Source organism: Lutjanus erythropterus, chromosome 17, assembly GCF_056507025.1.
Source record: "Lutjanus erythropterus isolate fLutEry1 chromosome 17, fLutEry1.hap2, whole genome shotgun sequence".
Classification (NCBI taxonomy): Eukaryota; Metazoa; Chordata; class Actinopteri; order Lutjaniformes; family Lutjanidae; genus Lutjanus; species Lutjanus erythropterus.
The window spans coordinates 11,090,515-11,110,393 of NC_139333.1; the positions used below are offsets into that span (position 1 = coordinate 11,090,515).

Here is a 19,879-nt window from a genome sequence, read left to right on the forward strand (position 1 = left end):
TGAGTGACCAGTCACACATTTAAATCATGTTTCACAGCATTTCTTTTTTGTAGTAATCAGAAATGCACCACAGTCTCTTGAAGTTCTCTAGCTTAAAGAAAGGAAATTTAAAGGAGCAACATGTAAGACCATATGCTGCAGTCCAAACAGCAAGTCAGACAATATATTAAATACATTGAAGCTCTATTTAATATATGACCTATGGTTGAAGCAAGTTGTTTACCCACCCCATCCTCCTCTGACTCAAAGCCCAGGCAGGACACTAAAACCTACATGAGTGCAAGATGAGCACAACTTTATAATTTGACAATGAGAAAACAAAAAAAATACACATTCTGGACTTGGAGTTAAGTGACTGGCTGCCAGACTCCATTGATAAATTTACTTGTTATAAACATCTGCTCCATCTAAAAGATAATTAATGATTTCTTATGACTCATAAACTGACACTTACTCATTCGGTGATTGTTCGACAGTAATTTGAACTCTAATAAACATGAAACATGCTGGCTAGTGCTGTTGTTGGAGAAACCGGTATATCAACTTATTTCAGTTTCCTTAATCTGACATATCATGGTCATGTTATGATTTAATAGTACAGTAGATGTAAATATATCACACATTTCTACTTTGAGTTTTTAGAAAAGTGTGCTAACTACTGTATTTAACTTCACAAGAAACATACATTCCTAAAATGTCCCCTCAAATCAATTTAGAAATTTTTCATATAAAACCGTTAATTTTAAGAGCCACATTGACAAATAGCCTAAACCAAGAAAATGCCGAGTCAAGTCAGTTTTATTTATAAAGCACCGAACCAAAACAGAGGTTATCTCAGGACCAGTTTCCTACAGAGAAGATCTAGACCGTAACCTGACGGTTCCCACCAAGAGCAAGCACTAAGGTGACGCTGGCGAGGAAAAACTTCCTTTTAACAGGAACTGTAGCAACAGTATGTAAAATGTTTAATGGAGAGAAAAATGTTGATGAATTCATATTTTTGTTTGGTTGATTTCTGACAAAATAGAGTCGTCTGTCGCTAATTCTGTTTCATTCCTTTTTAATGCGACAGTTTTATGACTAAGTGGCACATTAGCTTAACAGGGAAATAGCAAATAATGTACAGCAACTTTTTTAAAATAAAAAGAAACTTCAGAAAACTTTATGGTAGCTTCAGTTGAAAATAGGTCATTCCCCAGCAGTATTTTATGAATGAATTCACAACACCATGATTTGCCTATTAGCAACATAACCATGAATATGAACATGAAACAACAATAACGTGCAGGTGTGAAGCTCCCAGCTCTTAGAGGCGAACACTTTCAGCTTTTGGTGTCCTTGAACAGCTTGTGTGTGTGTGTGTGTGTGTGTGTGTGTGTGTGTGTGTGTGTGTGTGTGTGTGTGTGTGTGTCTGTGTGTGTGTGTAAGACTGGTCCTGCCAGGTTTCCTTTCCTCCTCACTCAGGTACACTGTATCTAATCAACCAAACCTCGCTGATGCTGGCTCTGTGGAAACATTATCTATTACTTTTAGTTTGTTCAGTTCCCGCCTCCATTGCCCCTAAGCCTTACATTGTTTATTTAGTCACAGCCACTGATAAATTCTGAGCTGAATACACTTCAGTAATGAGGCGAGCAAACACAAGCCTCCACAAGCATGCTCTGTTTGAGCAAAACAAACTGTATAAACAACGTGTATACTCCAAGCTCAACCTGGAATCTGCTGAATACAACAATTTAAAGATAAAACAGGAGTTCAGACACATGGCAATTTATTAAACTTGGAGTTGACAACATTTATGAGGTCCAAGGACACAACCGGGCATTAAAAGCAGCTTCCACAGAGGTTTGCAGCTGGAAATGTACCAGCTGTTATGCAATTGGCCGTTTTATCGCATCATAGCCAGTGATCATGTTATACCAACAACTGTGAGAGCTGAATGCACTGTCACACAGTCCTGCGTGGCCGTGATGTCACGAACGACAGGTGCTCTGAATCCATTTGGAGCAGAGAGAAGGGAAAAAAACCCATTAAAATCCCTGACTCATCATAAAAGAGGAGGGAGGTGCAGGGCAGGAGAGATGAGTTAGAGGTGAGGAGGACGAGATCTGGACGATTAGTCAGTTTTTCCATTATGCCAAGGCTGCTGTCTGAAAGAAAAACAAGTGTCACGTAAGGCCATGGTGACAGTTAGATGGCCTTTGGCTGAACGCAGACGATGTGACAGAGCCACCGGTGTGTCATAAAAATCACCACCTGTGTATGTTTGTGGCACTAACCCTTAACCTCACAGCTCCAGGTCTGACTCGGTGACATGGGTGAGGAACAGGCAGGTTTGGGACAGGAAGAAACGTCTGGACAGAGCCGTGCAGCTCTGTGTCGGCAGGGACGGGGCGTCGTGTCGAGGTAATACGGACTGCCGGACGCACTGAAAATGGCTGCTCTTCTCCAAAGCTGAGAAGTCGTCCTCCCACTCCAAACCTGCAGGCAAAACCAACCAAAATGAAAATGAAGTGTCAACAGCCTGCAGCATCTGGATCAGTAACATACAAACATTAAATATTCTCTTGAAGTGTCCCGCCCTGATCTTGTTACTTCGGTTTGAAGTAGTTAAACACATGATCAAATTACTTTTCCTCATTTTATGCCAAGTTTTAGTGCCAGAATATTATCTCATTTATTAATTACCAAATTATTGTTTTTGAAAGTTATATATATAATATATATATATTTATTATATATATCCAAAAAATTTAGAACGTGTCAGAGGAAAATAGAGAATTTAATAGTTGCGGCTGCAGAAGATTTCTTTTTTTCTTTTTTTTATAAGAAAGATTGCGATCTTTGTACTAACCCTAACCTGACTGGCTTCTGTTTACAAACTGAAGCTTATAATATGTTGCGATGCCTCTTTGTCTCAATAAAAATCATCAAGGAGTTGAATTAGCATGTACACACACACCAAAAAAGGAGAAATGAGTAACGTTATTACATTACACAAACAAGTTAACCATAGCAGAGGTTGGTAAAGGGCTGGGAGCATCATTAGAAGAAAATATCAGGAGAAAAGGTCATGAATTTGTCCACTCATTTGGCATGTAATAAACACACCATTTTCCTGGGAAATATTGTGTCCAGTGGCGGACAGAACTGTATAGTAAATGTGAGGTTCGTAGGAAGCCAGTCTAAATATTGAGGGCATCATTATTCTTTGCAACATTTACACCATAATGATAAGTTCAAGCAAAACAGTTGTCTATTACCACTTTAATGGGGTAATGGGGCATGCAAAAGTTTTAATCCTTCAGAACACTACCACTGTCTTCTAATGTAACATCTGGCAGGTTGCAGCTGCTTGGCAGGGATGTGCAGGGCCCAGAGTGCAGCTCCACGGTGGGACTCTCCTGAGAACAGTAGCAGTGGAAATTGAACAGAAAATAAAAAAGGTGTCACAGCCTTGGCCAGTAAAATTATGATTATGTGTTTACCTGTCATTATTCCCAGTGGGAAACAAGGCCCACACACATCAAACTACCGTATAACAAAGACAAAAGAAGGACAGTACCCGATCAAACAGGTAGACCACGACATCGTCATCAAAGGACACACTCTTCCTCCTTTTTACATTCTTTTTCCTCCTGGATAAGACACCTGGAGGATTGTAGATTTGACAGGATTTCAGAAGACTTTTAAGGTTGCATGTGTTAAAATTGTCTCTGCTGACCAGTTCATGCTGAATCTCCTCAGAGTTGCTGGTGTTGGGAACATGGGACCAGTGGGCAGTGGAGTCTTTCACATCACTTAACACGTTGTTATCACTAATATCCCAACCAGTGTCCCCTATAGATGTCCTACAGCCCTCAGCGTAGCCAGTGTCACTAAAAAGTTGCAGCGGTATGTCCTCATCACAGAAAATAATAAAGCTATTATGTTGATTCTTTGCGACAGCATCCTGCCGGGTCACGATGCTTAAGTCCTTTTTGATGAAACGGAAAAAGTCCTGCATGTTTAAAATAAGCCGCGTCCATGTTGTCTCCTTTAGGCACTCTGAGACAAAAGAAGCTAAAGAGGCGAGCGTTGAATGATGCGTGGACTCCTCTGGAAGACAACGCTGTCGCGGGAGGACAGAGAATGATGGCGGCTGTGCAGCCAAACTTGATCTGCAGTCACTGTTCCTCCATAACCGAGGGGCTCCACTTCCTCTTTGATCAAGAATACACAAGCAGGTGATTGGCTGCTGCTGCTCATCAGTCTGGATCATCGGACCAGAGGACATCAACAGCTGGAGCTCCTCATCCCTGAAAATGATTCACAATGAGACTCTGAGACGTCATTGTGTTTAAATTGGTTCATCATCACAGACAGAAGACGACATCAAGCTAATTTTGGCAACATGACTGTCATGGTTTACTGGGGCACTGAAATGGAACAGAGCCATCATTAATGTTAATAGTAACACCCGCACATTTCCAACTCAGAATTTCTCATGTGGAAGAAACCTGCTATTATATTGCACTTACCAGTTTAATTGCTGACAACTGGGAACACAGACAAAATATTTCTGACAGGGCACACACATGATCTCAGCTCACTGGGGGATTATTATCATTTCCAGGGTGCTAATTTTCCATTTAACTGCTAAAAAGATAAGCTGTTGCCTTGTTTACAACCAGTCGTACCACTCATGAGTCTTATCCTGTCAGACTATGTTGCATTGATGTATTCGCAGATTACAGCAATTACTATGGTGAATACAAACTTATCATACCAATAGAAACAATGTCAAAACAGCAAAAATAGCACCAAAGTTGTATTAAACTAGAATTATAATTTAAAGGCATAATTTAACATTAGTGTATAATATAACTTAACCTGGCTATAATTCATCATTTTTTAGAAACAGTGTATGAAATGACAATGTTAAAACAAAGGGATAACATTTAAGGGGTTGCTCATTGTGATGATGAGCCTCCAGAGAACAAATCTGCAGCTCTTCTCTGCTTTACTGAGCTTTATAGTTTGTTTTGGCTCACAACTTGACTGTTTTAGTTGACTCTCACCATTATCAAACCATTGTTTTTGCCTGAATCAGCTGTTTTCAGTGAAAAAAGCTCTAAAAAACCCACCGTAGACAACCTGCCTAGCACCAAACAAACAGAAGCAGTTAGTGACTAGCAGCTAAACAGCCAGATATGTCTTTAAGGACATGGTAGAGACCAAAAACAGAGCTAAAAGAGAGTGAATATTAGACTTTTATCAAACGCATGGCCAAAAACACTATTCCAACTGAATGATAATGTTGCTCAACCCTCTAGATGTGTAAATACACAACTGTCTGCTAACAATTGGCAATGCCACTGTTGTGTTCAGAACATAGACCGTAGATTAATAAGTAGACAAAAATACCATGAGGTCACCCATTGGTTAGTGGACTACTATTTTGAAGCCTCGAGTTTGGCGGTATAAAGGTATTTAAGTATACCAAGGTACTAAAAAAATCTCAACTGTATGATTTTCAGTCCTGTCCTGAATACAGATGCTCCTCTTTCTATCAAACTGATAGGGAGATGCTGTGTTGTAGTGCACAGCTTCTGTCAGCAGGGGTTAGTCTCTGTGCTTGTAGTGCAGCTGAGCAAACAAACATGGCGTCTGGAGGATAAAGTTACAGGACTAACTCATAAAAAAAGAAGAAAAATGCCTCTGTCTCTGCACTGGGAGAATTTGCAATTTAATCTCAATGGTAAAGGTAAGCCAACAAACACTGAAAATTACTGATTGGTCAGGGGAGTGTATCATAACGAGTATCTAACTTTAGCAAGTGTGAGAGGGTGAGCTGCAGGCTGATTACTGTCGATGGTGAATGTGCACTAGTCAGAGGAAAGGGTTTACTGAGATGACCTGTCAATCACACGATAGCCCTGCTCTAAAGCATACCCCGCTTTATCATATATTTTGCTCTAAATGGGACCAGAATTTACTAAATGAACATCATGCAGTATAGAAGAGGTCTTTAAAGTAGCCACTGGGACCCTAAACTGATTAGGAAACTGTTAACTGAGGTCATATATCAAGTAAGAAGTAGGGTCATTTTCTCATAAGGCTCCATACATCAGATTTCTTTTTGCGACCACTGGAGTTGCCCCCTGCTGGCCATGAGAAGGAATGCCGATTTTAAGGCGCTTCAGCATTGGCTTCACTTTTCAGACCACAAAGCGCCATCCACTAATTCTACTGTCAACGGTTCATACTTTGTTCACGCTGCCCTCAAGAGGACAAAAACAAAAAGAAGGAAGAATCAGTTATTGCAGATTTAAGCTTAAGAACACCAAAAAATAAGAGAATACATATAATATTTAATATTCTGTTTGGTCCAACAACATAAACTGGCTATGTTAGCTGTAGATGACTAACAATTAGCTTGATCTTCCCAGCCAGATTATTACCCACGTGCAATAGGGAATTGCGTAAATGACAGTCACTGGTTATCTGCCAATACAATAGTGACATAAGCTAACAGTGTTAAATGGCACAGCAGATGTGGTAACTGTTTGGATGACATGCTGTTTGAATGTGGCGTAGATCAACAGAGATGAAGTGTCATACCAATAGTCAACAGTGTCAGCAGGCAGGCAGCCCAGACCTCTCTTTTGTAAGTTAAAACAAATAGTTTCAATGGCTGGTTATGATATGAACTCTGTAACGTAGAGCCACCCATTCAACAAGCATACAGTTTACAGTTTGGGCACAGTGACGAAACATGATATGTACGCTTTGTCTAAAGATAGTCTTAATTCCATTTTAGTGTCTGCTTTGTCTGTTTTTTTGTAATCCACTAGACACGTTAAGAGGTCAGCTGCAGTGCACAGACTGCCCTTCACAACAGGATGTACTAAAACTGATTTGTCAGCCTTTGTCCGTTTGATGAAACAGTGCACACACAAACGCACGCATGCACACAAACACATACATTATTTGGCCACTCACTCCTGAGCCTGAATAAATATCGGGGCCCATCCATCCACGGAGACAAAGACGCAATAGGAAACTTTCACCGCTCTGCAGTAACCAAGCAACCGCTGGATGAGTGACTCAGGAAAGGAAGAGAGGAGCTGACTCACAGCAGCTGTGACGTAAAGGATGTAAAAGGACACACATGCACACACATACACACCTCTGTATGGTCTCACACACACAAAAACACACGTATGCAGGAGGTCACGAAGCCAGTAATCTGCCCTGTTTCAGCTAAATTAACACCTCACTGTGTAACAGGTGGAGGAGCTCAGGGGAAAGACAGATTATAATAACTTCGACAAACAGACAACACACAAACAGACACCCTTAAGTCCCACCACCACAAGATAAACACACAAACAAATACAAATCTAAATACCTTTTCTTGATTCCTTTGTCTCTGCATTTCCCTTTAGAAAGCCAATTCAAACCGTCCAATGAAATCACCAGTGTAGCTCCATCCCTTAAGTATTTAAACTCTGTGAAAATAAAGACAGGGACATGCTTATCATCTGATATGCATTGCCTCAAAATCTTGCTGCATCATGACTCTGCAAAATGTGTTGCAACACATTTAATCTCTCTGCATCCAGCATGCATGACACCAGCAGATTTCTTTCCTTACCTTGCATCGTGTCAGCCCCACTCGTTCCCCAGGCTTTTTACTGCACCACAGAAGCCTGATCGAGGGCAAAGAGAGAGAAACATATGGGGCAGAGAGAGGAAACAGGGAGATGCACAGAAAAAAGAGAGGAGGGGGGGATCCTGCAGGATAGAGGGGGAAAATGAAATAAGGGGGAGCAGATCAGAGGACGTAAAGAGGGGATGAAAAGAATGGGGACAGAGAGAGGACAAAGAGCTCGTATATACAGTGCTCTCCCTGGAGGCTGCTGCTGGCCTCTCTGCAGCAGCAGAGTGCAAGATGGGGATCAATAACTTATCTGGTTTAATGTAACACAACTGCCTGACTGATGAACATAGTGGCATATAAGCTGTACGTTATCCTTCTTCTTCATCTCCCTAGTTTTTATGTTCAATTTTTTTATACATATTTATTATTCCACCAGGGAATCATGCAGTCGCTTCCACGTGTGAGTGTATGTGCTTGTCCACAGCTAATCTTGCACGTTCACGACTGTATGCTGAAGGACCTCTGTAATTCTGAATTTTTGAAAAACCTTGAAAAACCTTCATTTGTTTAGGACATTTATGCCCTTGTGTTTTTTTTATGGCCAGAGGCAATATGTTTTTTGATATTGCAAAAATGCCTTTAGGGATTTTCTGTCTACGCCAACCTCTTCAGGAGCCACCGTTGTAGCATCCATGGATGTTTCGCGCTGTTGTCACACCTAAAACTACACCCGAAGCTGCCACTAGTCCCTCCTAGGGTGCTGATTGGCTGCACTGCTTTTGGTGTGGACACAAATGGATTACTTGAAGCCTGGCAGGATGGATTCTCACGTGAATCCAGCGGTCTCACTAAGTTAGCATACTCATAATCAAAATGCATGCTGTGAAAAGGGCACAGAAAGCAACCCTCCACCTCAACCTTTTAACAGCATTTTGACGTTTCATAGTAGGGAACACACGGGTGTAATTAATAACCTTATCGATGGCTGCAGTCAGCCAAATTACTGTAATGTAAATGTAACAGAGCGATTGGTTGTACCTGTGCTTTTCTTGGTATGACACAACTGAGTATCTGCTGCGAAAAAGGTCAGCTGAAACTTGCATATACTCCATAACAGTACTACCTATTTTTTTCTGAGAACTGGTTTTAAATTACCCTCAAGAGGCAGGATAGTTGATAAGATTATTGAAAGCTAAATGTACAAAATAAGTTAAGCCATTATCATACATTCATCACTAATGTCAAGGCCAGCTCCATCTTGTGTCTATTTCACATTTCAGAGCCACATGCAACTCTACAAACATTACCCACAAATACACTTTGGCAGAATCTATTTTCACCAGATAAGTTATATGTAATATGATTCCCAGAACCAGGGTCCACCAAGGGTCCATAAGGACACATACATACAAATACATTTAATGATATGACAAATAATTACCAAAGGAAGTTTTACCATGTCTAGTCTATTTTTTTTAATATACATGAAAAAAGGAACATAAGGGAAGAGAAATATTCCTACCTTCTTAATGAAAGTAAGATACTTAATTTAAGTTTAAGTTGGTATTTAAGGTTATTTGTATTTTTTATGATCTGTTTGTTTTATGTTTGCTTTGTCTATTGCTCTTCGCTGACTTACTGAATATGAATGATTGCTCAGGTTAGATTCATTCTGCATAATGTAGAAACTAGAGTTCGGTGTTACAGTGTGAGAATTTTTTTCCCAGTCCCATCTTTGATATGATGAATATCATTCAGTTTGAATATTTTTAATTTAGAAGATCACTTGAGTTTAGTTGAAAGGAAGAGCACAATCTGATCTGATTGCAATGCATCATTTCAATAATCAAAATTAAGAAATTAAATTACTAATGATGCATTTTTAATGTAGCATAGGGTTATTTTTTTTAACTTTAGTTTGTTTTTATTATCACAAGCACTCTTAGTCTATGTTTTGTGCTTGGTCTCACTGGATGTAACAGTGAACATTAGCTCCCTCTGGAGGCTGAACGCAGAACAGCACTGGGAGGAAAAACCTGCAATTTAAAGATTACAGTTTTTGTAAAGAAAGAAAGTAAATTATCTAAAAAAAAAAAAGGATTATAGGTCAGCGACACTTCATGTTTATTTCAAAAGTTAAGAGTTTGATTCAAAACTCAAAAATGTAGTCTTGAAACTATGAGTTTTCTCAGCTTTTTAGAAACAGAAATATTACTGATGTGACATTATTACTGATATAAATATATTATTACTACTACAATTCAAACTGCTACTGTACTTGTGGCTTCCCTTGTGCTGTTGTTATCAGATGCACTTTACCATTATTTATCATCATCATTACCATCTAAGTATCCATATTTATTAGTAAGTTCCCGCTGCTATAGTCGTCCCCCTGGCAACAAAATCACTGATGCTGGAGTTCTGCTTTACACACCCAGACAGCATCAGGATGTTGTTCCCAGGAGGCAACGCTGTCACCATTCAGTCCACCTCTGGTTCCCAAGAGAGGGGAAATAAAGTAGGAGATAAGGGTACTGAGGAAAGAGAGATGGCAAAAGGGATATTGAGATGGACAGATGGTGTTTCCATTCAGAATATGGAAGGCGATTGCATTTCTTCTTCTGACCATTTTGCTTTTTTTTTTCATCCTTCATCCCTGTACAGACGACCTGCGCTCAGAGGCATCGTGTCCCCCAGCAACCTGCGCTCCCGGATCCATATCAGGTCAGCGAGGCCCTTTGACTGCTTACAGTACAATGTTTCAGTATAGTCAACTCTTTTTTCACTGGACTTAGCAGTACACATGAGGATGTGATACAGTCGCTGAGCTGAAAGCCTTCTCACCGGCACAAAATGTGAGCTTGTCTCAGTCTTGTCTACTTTCTATTTTCATATTGGAGTAATGATTGATGTGTGCTATCTGAGGTTGCTCATAATCTGATATCTCAACAACTTCTGCACATAAATATCAGATGAAAGAGGGACACATATTTGGTTTCAGGACTTCTGACTGACTGGAAGCCTCATAGTTGTATTTTATGATCTGCTGTAGTTTATTTAAGCAGGATAAAGCACTGAATATCACTTCTCCCCTGATCTACTCCGCTCCTTTAGCCAGAGATGTGCTGACAGCCAACCAGGCAGAGATCCAGCCGGCCAACTCTCTCATCTGGCTCAATCCCATAATTCCCTGCAGTACACAGGGTAACCCGACCTCACGGGCATCAACAGGTGAACTAGAATATAGAACGTGTCTGTTGTGCCAAAGAGGGTGAGAACAAGCCCAGGCGCCATGGTAACACTTCAGCTTGAATTTTTGGGTTAATTGGTTTGGTCCCACTCATGTTTTACTGCTCCAATTGAGTTGTAACGTGCGCATCGCATGCCAGAAGAACTGTGGAACTATCCTTTTACACTGCAGGCGCAGAATCATCATATCCAGCCGGCAGACGGCGAGTGACACCAAACAATCCGTGAGAGGAGGGTAATTGGAGACCATTGGGCTTATTCTGAGCATGCAGAATACACCGTGCACTGGGGAGACCTGAGGAGGAACATATGGAGTAAGTCACTGTCTGACGCCAGTGGAATGGCACTGCAAAGCTCTATGGGTAATATGGGTGAATGAAACGTCCATTCAGGACACTAGTCGTGCTGTTTTGCAGCCTTTATTTGGACACAGAAGGCTCTCACTGCTGCAGGGGAGAGGGGCCAAGAGGACGTGACACTAAAATAACAACATACAGGGTGGTAAACATGTCACTGTTGTGTACATATTTGTTGAAGGTGTGTGGCTTCAACAGGAAAAAAAACTGTGATATAATAAGTATCCCTGGTGAACAATATGCAGTGTATTAAATTTCAGCATTTATCAGTATATGTGGACTAATCATCAGTGTACTTCAAGTGAATTAATAATTAGTTCACTTAAAGTTTGTTAAGTTTATTTTAGTTCTGATTAAAGTGTTGAAAAGCACATTTTAAAGTGTATTTAGTGAACTTTTATGTGCCAAAGTGGAACAACTTCAAGTATACTTAATACACTCAATCAATATATATGCTTCATCTTGTTTGTGCTATTTTTTCAAAATAGACTGAAGCGCAGTTTTAAATAAACTTATATTTTTTGCAACTTCTTGTTACTTAAATACACTTCTGATGAAGAGAAATTAAAGTACACTTTGCTAAAACATACTAACAGTGTAAAATCACCTTGATTGTACCACTTTTTTCAAAATACACTGAAGTACGTACAGATTTAAATCAACTTATATTAGATTGCTCTTTTTGTGAGCAGACTTAAATACTGAAATTAAAATGCACTTTATTGAAGCCTACCAGTAGTGTTTTACAAAGGACTTGAAAATAATTATACTTTTCAAAAGTAAAGTAACTTACCACTCTAAGGATTTGCAACTGAGTATACTTTTTAGGACACTAATCTACAATTTACAGTATATGTACAATAAAGTACACTTCTTATGTATTGTGGAATTAGTATATTTATTTCTATTAACTGAAGTTGAACTTAATTACAACTATTTTGAAGAACACTTTTTAAAAGCACACATAAAATATACTAGACGTGTTTTCTTTTGTCATTTAATGTAGACACTAAAGTGCGTTACGTTTCTACCAAGGATGTAAAGTAAGTTGGGGAACTTTTCTGCAGCCTTTACATATTAAATAATAGGAGCCAGGGTGCAGCTCTGCATCTGGTTGTGAATTGAAGGACTAATTTGTTGCAGATCAGCACTGGCCTTTGCTGCGCAGCGGTGAGCCGCAGGGAGACAAGACTGTTCTGTTAGGCGAGAGATTACAGGGTCTTAAAGGTGTTTGCTGACAGAGTGTCTTTAATATGATGACATAAATGTGTGATCCATCTCAGATCGCTGGCTGAGTATTTATGAGCCTCTGTTGACAGCAGTACACCTGCTCCTCCCCGGTCCAGAGCTGGGAACAGCGCCCGCCTGAACTAGCACCACCGTTGCCAAGGGCACTGCCATATTGGGAGACGTGTGAGTGTGTGCGAGTGTAAAGAGACAAGGAGTGTGTGTTTGTCTGAAAATGTGTACAGTCTTAGAAATAAAGGTGCTAACTAGAAACATAAAAGATTATTCAGCTCGTCCCCATAAGAAAACCCTTTGTGGTTCCTGGTAGAATCTTTTATAAATGTTCTACTTGGAACCCTTTCAGAGGGTTCTACCTAGAACCCAACATAAACGGTTACAGCAAGACCCAGTTGTGAAAGGTTTCAACCAGAACCCCCTATAAGCGGCTAACCAGAGAACCTTTCTGTGGTGTAATGGTCCATCCAGAACCCTGTCTGTCAAAAACTAACAAGAACCTATCCGGGGGAGCTGCTGAGAACACAGGTTCAATCAAGAACCTTTTTACATTCCAGGGGGTTTTATTCCAAGAGTTTTATCTAGAACCCACGCAGGACGTTCTACCGAGAACCTTTTATATTATGGTACAAAGAACTTTGATGCAAGATTTCTTCAAGGGTCTCAACAATCCTGGAAGAACTACTTCTTCCAAAAAATGGTTCTTAATGGAACCCTTAGTTTTGTAAAGAACCTTTGACAAAAACTTTCTTATAAAAAGGGTTCTCCAATTCCAGGGGTGTAGAGAGACAGAGACGGGAGCAGATAACTTGTTTGCAGAAAGTATGCTGACCAAAAATGTGAAGAAACACACTGACCAGAAGTTCTGTTGGGTTTTTAAAGTAGTGTCAGAGGGAACATCATTGCCTTCATTACACTACAATCATTAATAAACAAGAAGGACATGCACATGCAGGATGATCAAAATGAAAAATCAAATTAGAGACTGAAAATATGCACATTTTAAGCCCTCATTTGCATGAATTTTAATGGATTAATTCACTTAATGTAAGTTCAGTGCAAGACAAAAACATTCTGTTGTGACAAGAAAATACTTTGACATCTGTTCTGATCTGGTGTTTTTAAGAAATACGCAGTAAATAATGATATAACAATTTATTGAAGTATTAAAATTTTTTGTATTTATTCCCAGAACACTTGAGAACTCATAAACATGACTTCTTCTAACTTGAAGTCTTATGTATTGAAATGATGACTTGAATGAATGTACTGTACAGAGTTCAGTCAACTAATTAAATCAAGTTTCTGACAAAACATGATCACCGTATCAGACTTCCCAGCATGCACTGTTTGAGAGTTAAAATGTTTCTGAGAACGTTTGAAGAAAATATTTATGATGAAAATTTGCTGTGTGTCTCCACTATACTTTCAGATAAGTCATGGTTGTTCTCATAATAACGGAAACATTTTGAACCATAATGAAGATTATTGAATGTAGTCCCACCAAAAATATTTAAAAAAAATAATATTTAATTTAATAATAATATTTGTGTTTGTTCAACTTCAACTAAATTTATTTATTTTTTCAGTGTATACATTACAATGTATGTATTATATACAGTATATACATATATAATATACTTTATATAGTTTATATATAGTATATGGACTATATAAATTAAGTTTTCACTTGTGCCTACCAAAGCAAGAAAACTTTAAGAATTTCAAAATAAAAGCTTACACGACGTTCAACAGGATTGCTGCTCCTAAATACTGATGGATTTATGGGAGACGTGTATTTTTTGCAGCGTGTGCGTGCATAGATGGTTACAACTGTGTAGCAAATAAAGCAAATTAATCCATCAACATGACAAGTAAGAGCAGAAAAGTGATTTAAAACCATGTCTGCAGTATGTGTCATTGCAGAGTTCTGCCACTAGACAGCAGTAGAGTGTAGCATTGGCATCAGTGGGGGTAGTGTGGTTGAGGGATTCACACACAAACTGAAGCTTGTTAGGAAAATTAAAGGTGTAGCAATGACAATTATAAAAAAAAAAAAAGTTCTTTAATCAAATATTTACTTTTCATTTTTGTTTTTAGGTGTGCGGTTCTCTGATCATGCACTAGTTGTGAAGAAGCTGCAAAGAGCATGAAAGACAACAGCGCTACACACTAAAGCACTGAATCAGTCTGTGATAGAGGGTCTGTGCCTGTGTGTCACTTTACGGACACATCTCTGAGGGCTGAGCACTGACTGTTACCATGTACGTATGTAAACACTTAGCCTAGCCTGTAATCAAACCACAGCTAAGGGAACACCTAATCGGGGTGAAGTTATATTTCAGCAATAACATAAAGTTCACACACAGTTGACACACACACATGCAAGTTGGCAAATTCAACTTGAAATGTCAGGACCGCTGGCGGGCAAAGGATGGCGGGAAAAGTGTTGAAAAGCCGGGCTGTGACCTCTGACCTGCACCGGCACACTCAGGCTCTGAGACAGCTGTGGGACTCCTCAACTGGTTTAAAGTGTTTATGGAGGAGCTGAGTTTGAGCGCTTGTTGACAGAGCTCTCATTTACACAGACACACACACACTCACACAGTCGTACACACAACCCCGATCAGATAAGAGCAGATCTGTTTCAGCGGCTAATCTTAAATGTGATGAGGTATACAGCGGCCTCTGACATTGGAATATACATAAATATCTTTATTTGGGAATCAGGCGCTGCCCGTGGGTATATCACACTACCTCACACTATAGGAAAATGAAACAGGACACCATGCTTTCATCTCAAAGCCCTATTTTTACAGCTTGTTTTGGCTTGAAGATTCCAATAACCATCATATGAAATCTGTAAAAAAAAAAAAAAAAAAGACATAAGGTTGTTCAGATAGAATATGATTCGTTGAAGTTCTTGGCTTGTTAGCATAAGCACTTATTGTTCTATACTCAGCACTTCTATAAACCCAGCCCAGGCCTCTCCATTTGACCCTGACACGACCATCCTCTCCTCAGAGACACCCGAGGGAGTCCCTCAGTCCCCCACCCCATCCCTTCCCCCCTCCCAAAACCCCATCCATCCTCTCTTGTCCCTGCATACATCCTATCACTTGCGTCCTAAGCTGACTGGTATTCATCGGGCCCTGATCCAGTTGCACAGCAGCGACCACTTTTAAGTCCGAAATGTAATGAGTCAGGATTGCCGCTTGGTTACGGCTCAAACAGATAAGAAATAAAGGGGCCAGGGCACAGAGGTTATAGACAGGCTTCATCTCTGAGCATTAAAGGGGTATTTTATATTCATAGGTAATCTACAATCCACCAAACATAGAAACTCTTTCATGACTGGAAGGTTTTTTCTCTGCATCAAAGAAAAAGCTTGACATTAAGCAAAGTATTTTCACTCGCACGACTGATACTGCTGTATGCTAAATATGGCTACCAGCCAGCACAGCTTAGCATAAACACTGGAAACAGGGGGAAGTAGCTACTGTGTTGAGCGCTGCAGGAATGACATATTTTAGGCCAACCAGGAAGTTAGTTCCCTCTACAAAAAGCCAAAGGGATTTTCCATTGCTTTTTTTTTGATTAGTGCAGAAAATAAACTCTGTGGCGGGCAAGGCATACTACAATACTTTGCTAAGCAAGATTATCTTGACAAAGCAAAATGATGTTTGATGTTTGAAGCACCTCCAGCAGTAAAAAGTCATCGTCAAGCGACTTGTGTGTTCGGTGTGGTGACATTTAATGCCCCCAACAACCTCTGTAGTCTCGTTTAAACACTTTTTTACGAAATTTAAGTTTCAAAATTCAGAAGTGGGATAATAATTGACATATGTCAATTTATTTCATAGAACCAAACATGAAAACCTCTGAAGCTTGTGTTAACAACAAACCTTATTTCAAGCATCAAAACCCTTCAAAAAAAAAAACATCTTCTTAAGGATAAGGAACCAGAACTGCTAATATACTAACTCACTTTAGAGGTGTTGGAAGGTAGAGTCTGTTATTGATGGAGCCAAGCTAGCTGTCTTCCCCTGTTTCCAATCTTGCGCTATGCTAAGTTAGCTGTTTGCTAGCTGTACTTTCATATTTAAATAGCACACAGACATGACATTAGTTTAAATCTTCTTATCTATGTTATTTCCTGGCAAGAAATTCTGTGCATTTCCCAAATTGTCAAACTTTTTAATGAAATGTCAAATGTTTCATGAAATGTTTGCCTCCACATTTGTTTCACTCCCCTTCCAAGCATCTAGGAGAAACTACGACGCTGCTACAAAGGTTATCTCCAGAGCCAGCGTTTGGTTTGTCCATTCTGGGCTACTGTAGAGCCTGCCAATGCAACATGGTGGACCTGTGGCCTCTGTAGATATAAAAAACTCATTCTAAGGTAACAAAAACATAAGATTCTTATTATCAGGTGATTACACACTAAGCAAAACATACTTCTGCCATATTCAGTCAATAGATCTCTGTATCTTTAATGGTTGGGAGGGAACTAAAAGGCAACAGCATGCATAAGATGCAAAGACACGCACAGACATACAGCACTACAGACATAAACAAAATGCATGCATGTGCAGATACAAACTCACACACATCCAGCCCTGAGTGATTCATGTCAAAACAGAGTAGTGAGAAGAGTCACACACACACATGCACAGACACACTGAGTGCCACAGACGACCACAAAGATCAAAAGATTGGTGCCAAAACAGACAAGTGAGATAAAACTGTTAGCGAGAGTGGGGGGTGGTGTTGGTGGAGGGCGTTCAACTGTGTGTTGAAGGGGGTATCTTGGCTGAATTTGAGTGTCACCGGCATGTCCACAGTGCAGCTGGTCAGATGGAAATAGCCGGGGCAGTAACTGAGCCCAGGAAAAAGGAGGAGTGACCACTTTCCTCAGGGATGCATTCATGGATGACTCTCCTCTTCTCTGTCTCTCTGCCTGAGAGGCCGAACGTTTCAGACATTACAGAGGGACTTAGAGGTTTAGTTTAGCTGGACATTAAATCTATCCTGATGACATTAACATCCATCTGAATTAAAACGGCTTTCAAGTTAAATTGAAGGTGATACACACAATGTCATATTGAAATCTGACACGTTCTAAATATCCTTTATCTTTCGTATTTCCAGTCAAAGAAGGTCAAAAGTCATTGTTAATATCCATGAATCGTTTTCTCATGAATAGCTCATGTAAATGAAAAGATATGTAAACCTAAAAAAAAAATTCTAAATTTATGTTTTCTATGAAGTGGATATACTGAAAAATGAACAAAAAGTTACTGAGACTAAAAATTGGAAGTAAAGCAGCTTTAATTACTCTTGAAAATGATAAACGCAGATAAATGGCGTACACTTATATGACACTAAAATGGGCAGATTCCTTCACAATCGCTCTCATTTACTGATTTCACACGATAATTGATGGTGGCAAAGGTGTTATAAGGCGCTGCTCTGCTCATGGACTGGACATGTGGACAGAAGGAGCCAAAGACAAAAAAAAAAAAAAAAACAGCCCAGACTCAGCTGAATAATGTTCATTTTATCTAATTAATTAAAATTAATAATCTGTATAATTGTTTATTACAACACTGTCAAAACAAACAAGAAAAAACTTGTCTGGGCTGCCTTAAAATTTTAAGTTGACTGAAAAGACAAGTTGAGATAATATTGTAATTATTCAAATCAAATAAACTTTTCTAGTCAAATAAACTTGATATAAATTTAGTTATACTTCAGAAAACATCAGTATGCTTAAGATATTACATTGTCAAACAAATTTAATTTCCTTAAATTCTTTCCTTAAATCCTTAAACTCACAGCTGCTCCTGATCCAGCATTGTCACAAACGTGATATATGAAACTGCTCCCACTGAATTAAAGTTTTAAGAGTTGAATACTAACCTGCAGTGTTTTCATTATTATGAGAACAACCACAACGTGTCTTAAAATTTATTAATGACACACAACAAGTCTTCATCATATATGTTTTCTTCAAACTATAAAAAAGCAAGTTTTTTGTGAGAGTTTTAACTCTCATAAAATGCATGCTGGGAAGTCTGCTAATATCCTGATCATGTTTCTTTGGAAACTTAATTTAATGAGTTGATTGAGCTCTGTACGGTACATTCATTCAACTCGACAAAAGACTTCAGTCAGAAGAGGACATGTCTATAAGTTCAGTATGTGTATCTGAAAGTGTATCTGTAGTATTCTGAAAATAAATGCAAGAAATTTTAAGCTTAATTAATTTGAAAAAAAATTCATATTAGTGTTAAGCTGATGAACAGAGATTAGTTGATTCCATAAAATTCCAGCAATGATGACGTGATAACTGATACCACAGGAGGAAAAGCGCTCTGTAAGCCAAATCTCGCACAGTAAATCCCCACAAAGCCAGTATGTGTGAATACATCTGTGGTGCATCCTGTCATAGTGTCCTTGAGCAACACACTGAACTGACCAGCTCCCTCAGTCCCTACAGATAAGCTTTTATCTATATCTCATAGACAAGTGTATCCAATACTGAAACAATAGCACAGGCTGTGTTAACTTGAGTAAATTTCAACCTACCATCTGTTTATGTAGTACTTACCTCTGCTGCTTTCCATGCTTTGTGCTGATTGTAGTATTTCCAAAAACAAATGGAAAAAGGGAGAGATTTCTAAATGCTCACACACTGCGTTTGTGTTTCCTCATATTAAGCCTAAGCCACTCCCTGTCTGCTTTGCTCACTTTTCTCAGGTGAACAAGACAAAAAAAAAGTCAAGTTTTCTATCTATGCAGAAGATTTGCACTGTAACCCTGCTCTCGGAGTCCCTTACAGCTGCCTGTACCTGTCAAGAAAGCAACTAAAGCAACAAACTTCCCCAAATCACTGCATGCGCAGGGCCGTCACCTCATCCCTATCCATCTCTCTCTCTCTCTGTCTGTCCTTTCCGCTCCGTCCCATCCCCCTCTTCCTCTACTCATCCACCGCTCCATCACACAGGAAGCCTGGTCTTCCTGAAAACAAGCGTCGGAGCATGGAAAGGGACAAGGCTGAGGGGGGCAGGTACATGGCGGGAGGGGGACAGAGGATGTTTTTGTCGTTCCTCTGCCCCTCTGGTTGCTGCAGGCCTCACTGTGGTCCATCCTGAGGAAACCAGGCTCACGTCACTCTGGCCAGGCCTTGGGCCCACACGTGCTGCCTGTTGTGTGACGCAGTAACTTCAGAGTTCCTGCAGCCCCTCACACATGGGAACCGTAAAGACATATGTGGACCGAAACTGTGGAAAACACGGCTTTTCAAACCGCAGTGGCATCTGCAAGCAGGAAGAGCCGACACAAAATCACATAGTGGGCATTTCAGTCACACAAAAGGGGTCAG

The 19,879-nt window shown here is 39.7% G+C and overlaps 1 protein-coding gene across 4 annotated transcripts; it reads right to left on the bottom strand.

Annotated features, from left to right (window-relative positions):
• Positions 1 to 704: 704 nt before the first annotated feature.
• On the bottom strand, positions 705 to 19,369 carry LOC146311771 (uncharacterized). 4 transcript variants are annotated; one of them, XM_084740986.1, is made up of 6 exons: positions 19,106 to 19,369; positions 7,640 to 7,694; positions 7,394 to 7,493; positions 3,566 to 4,298; positions 3,317 to 3,404; positions 705 to 2,481 (listed from the first exon to the last, which is right to left on the bottom strand). In XM_084740986.1, exons 2-6 carry the CDS (start codon positions 7,644 to 7,646, stop codon positions 2,288 to 2,290), a joined length of 1,122 nt encoding a protein of 373 aa, XP_084597112.1. In that variant the 5' UTR covers positions 7,647 to 7,694; positions 19,106 to 19,369; the 3' UTR covers positions 705 to 2,287. The 4 variants fall into 4 exon arrangements, with proteins under 4 accessions (XP_084597112.1, XP_084597113.1, XP_084597114.1 ...); XM_084740987.1 differs by lacking the exon at positions 19,106 to 19,369 and having other exon boundaries at positions 705 to 2,150; positions 2,280 to 2,481; positions 7,640 to 8,028; XM_084740988.1 differs by lacking the exon at positions 19,106 to 19,369 and having other exon boundaries at positions 3,320 to 3,404; positions 7,640 to 8,028.
• Positions 19,370 to 19,879: the final 510 nt, after the last annotated feature.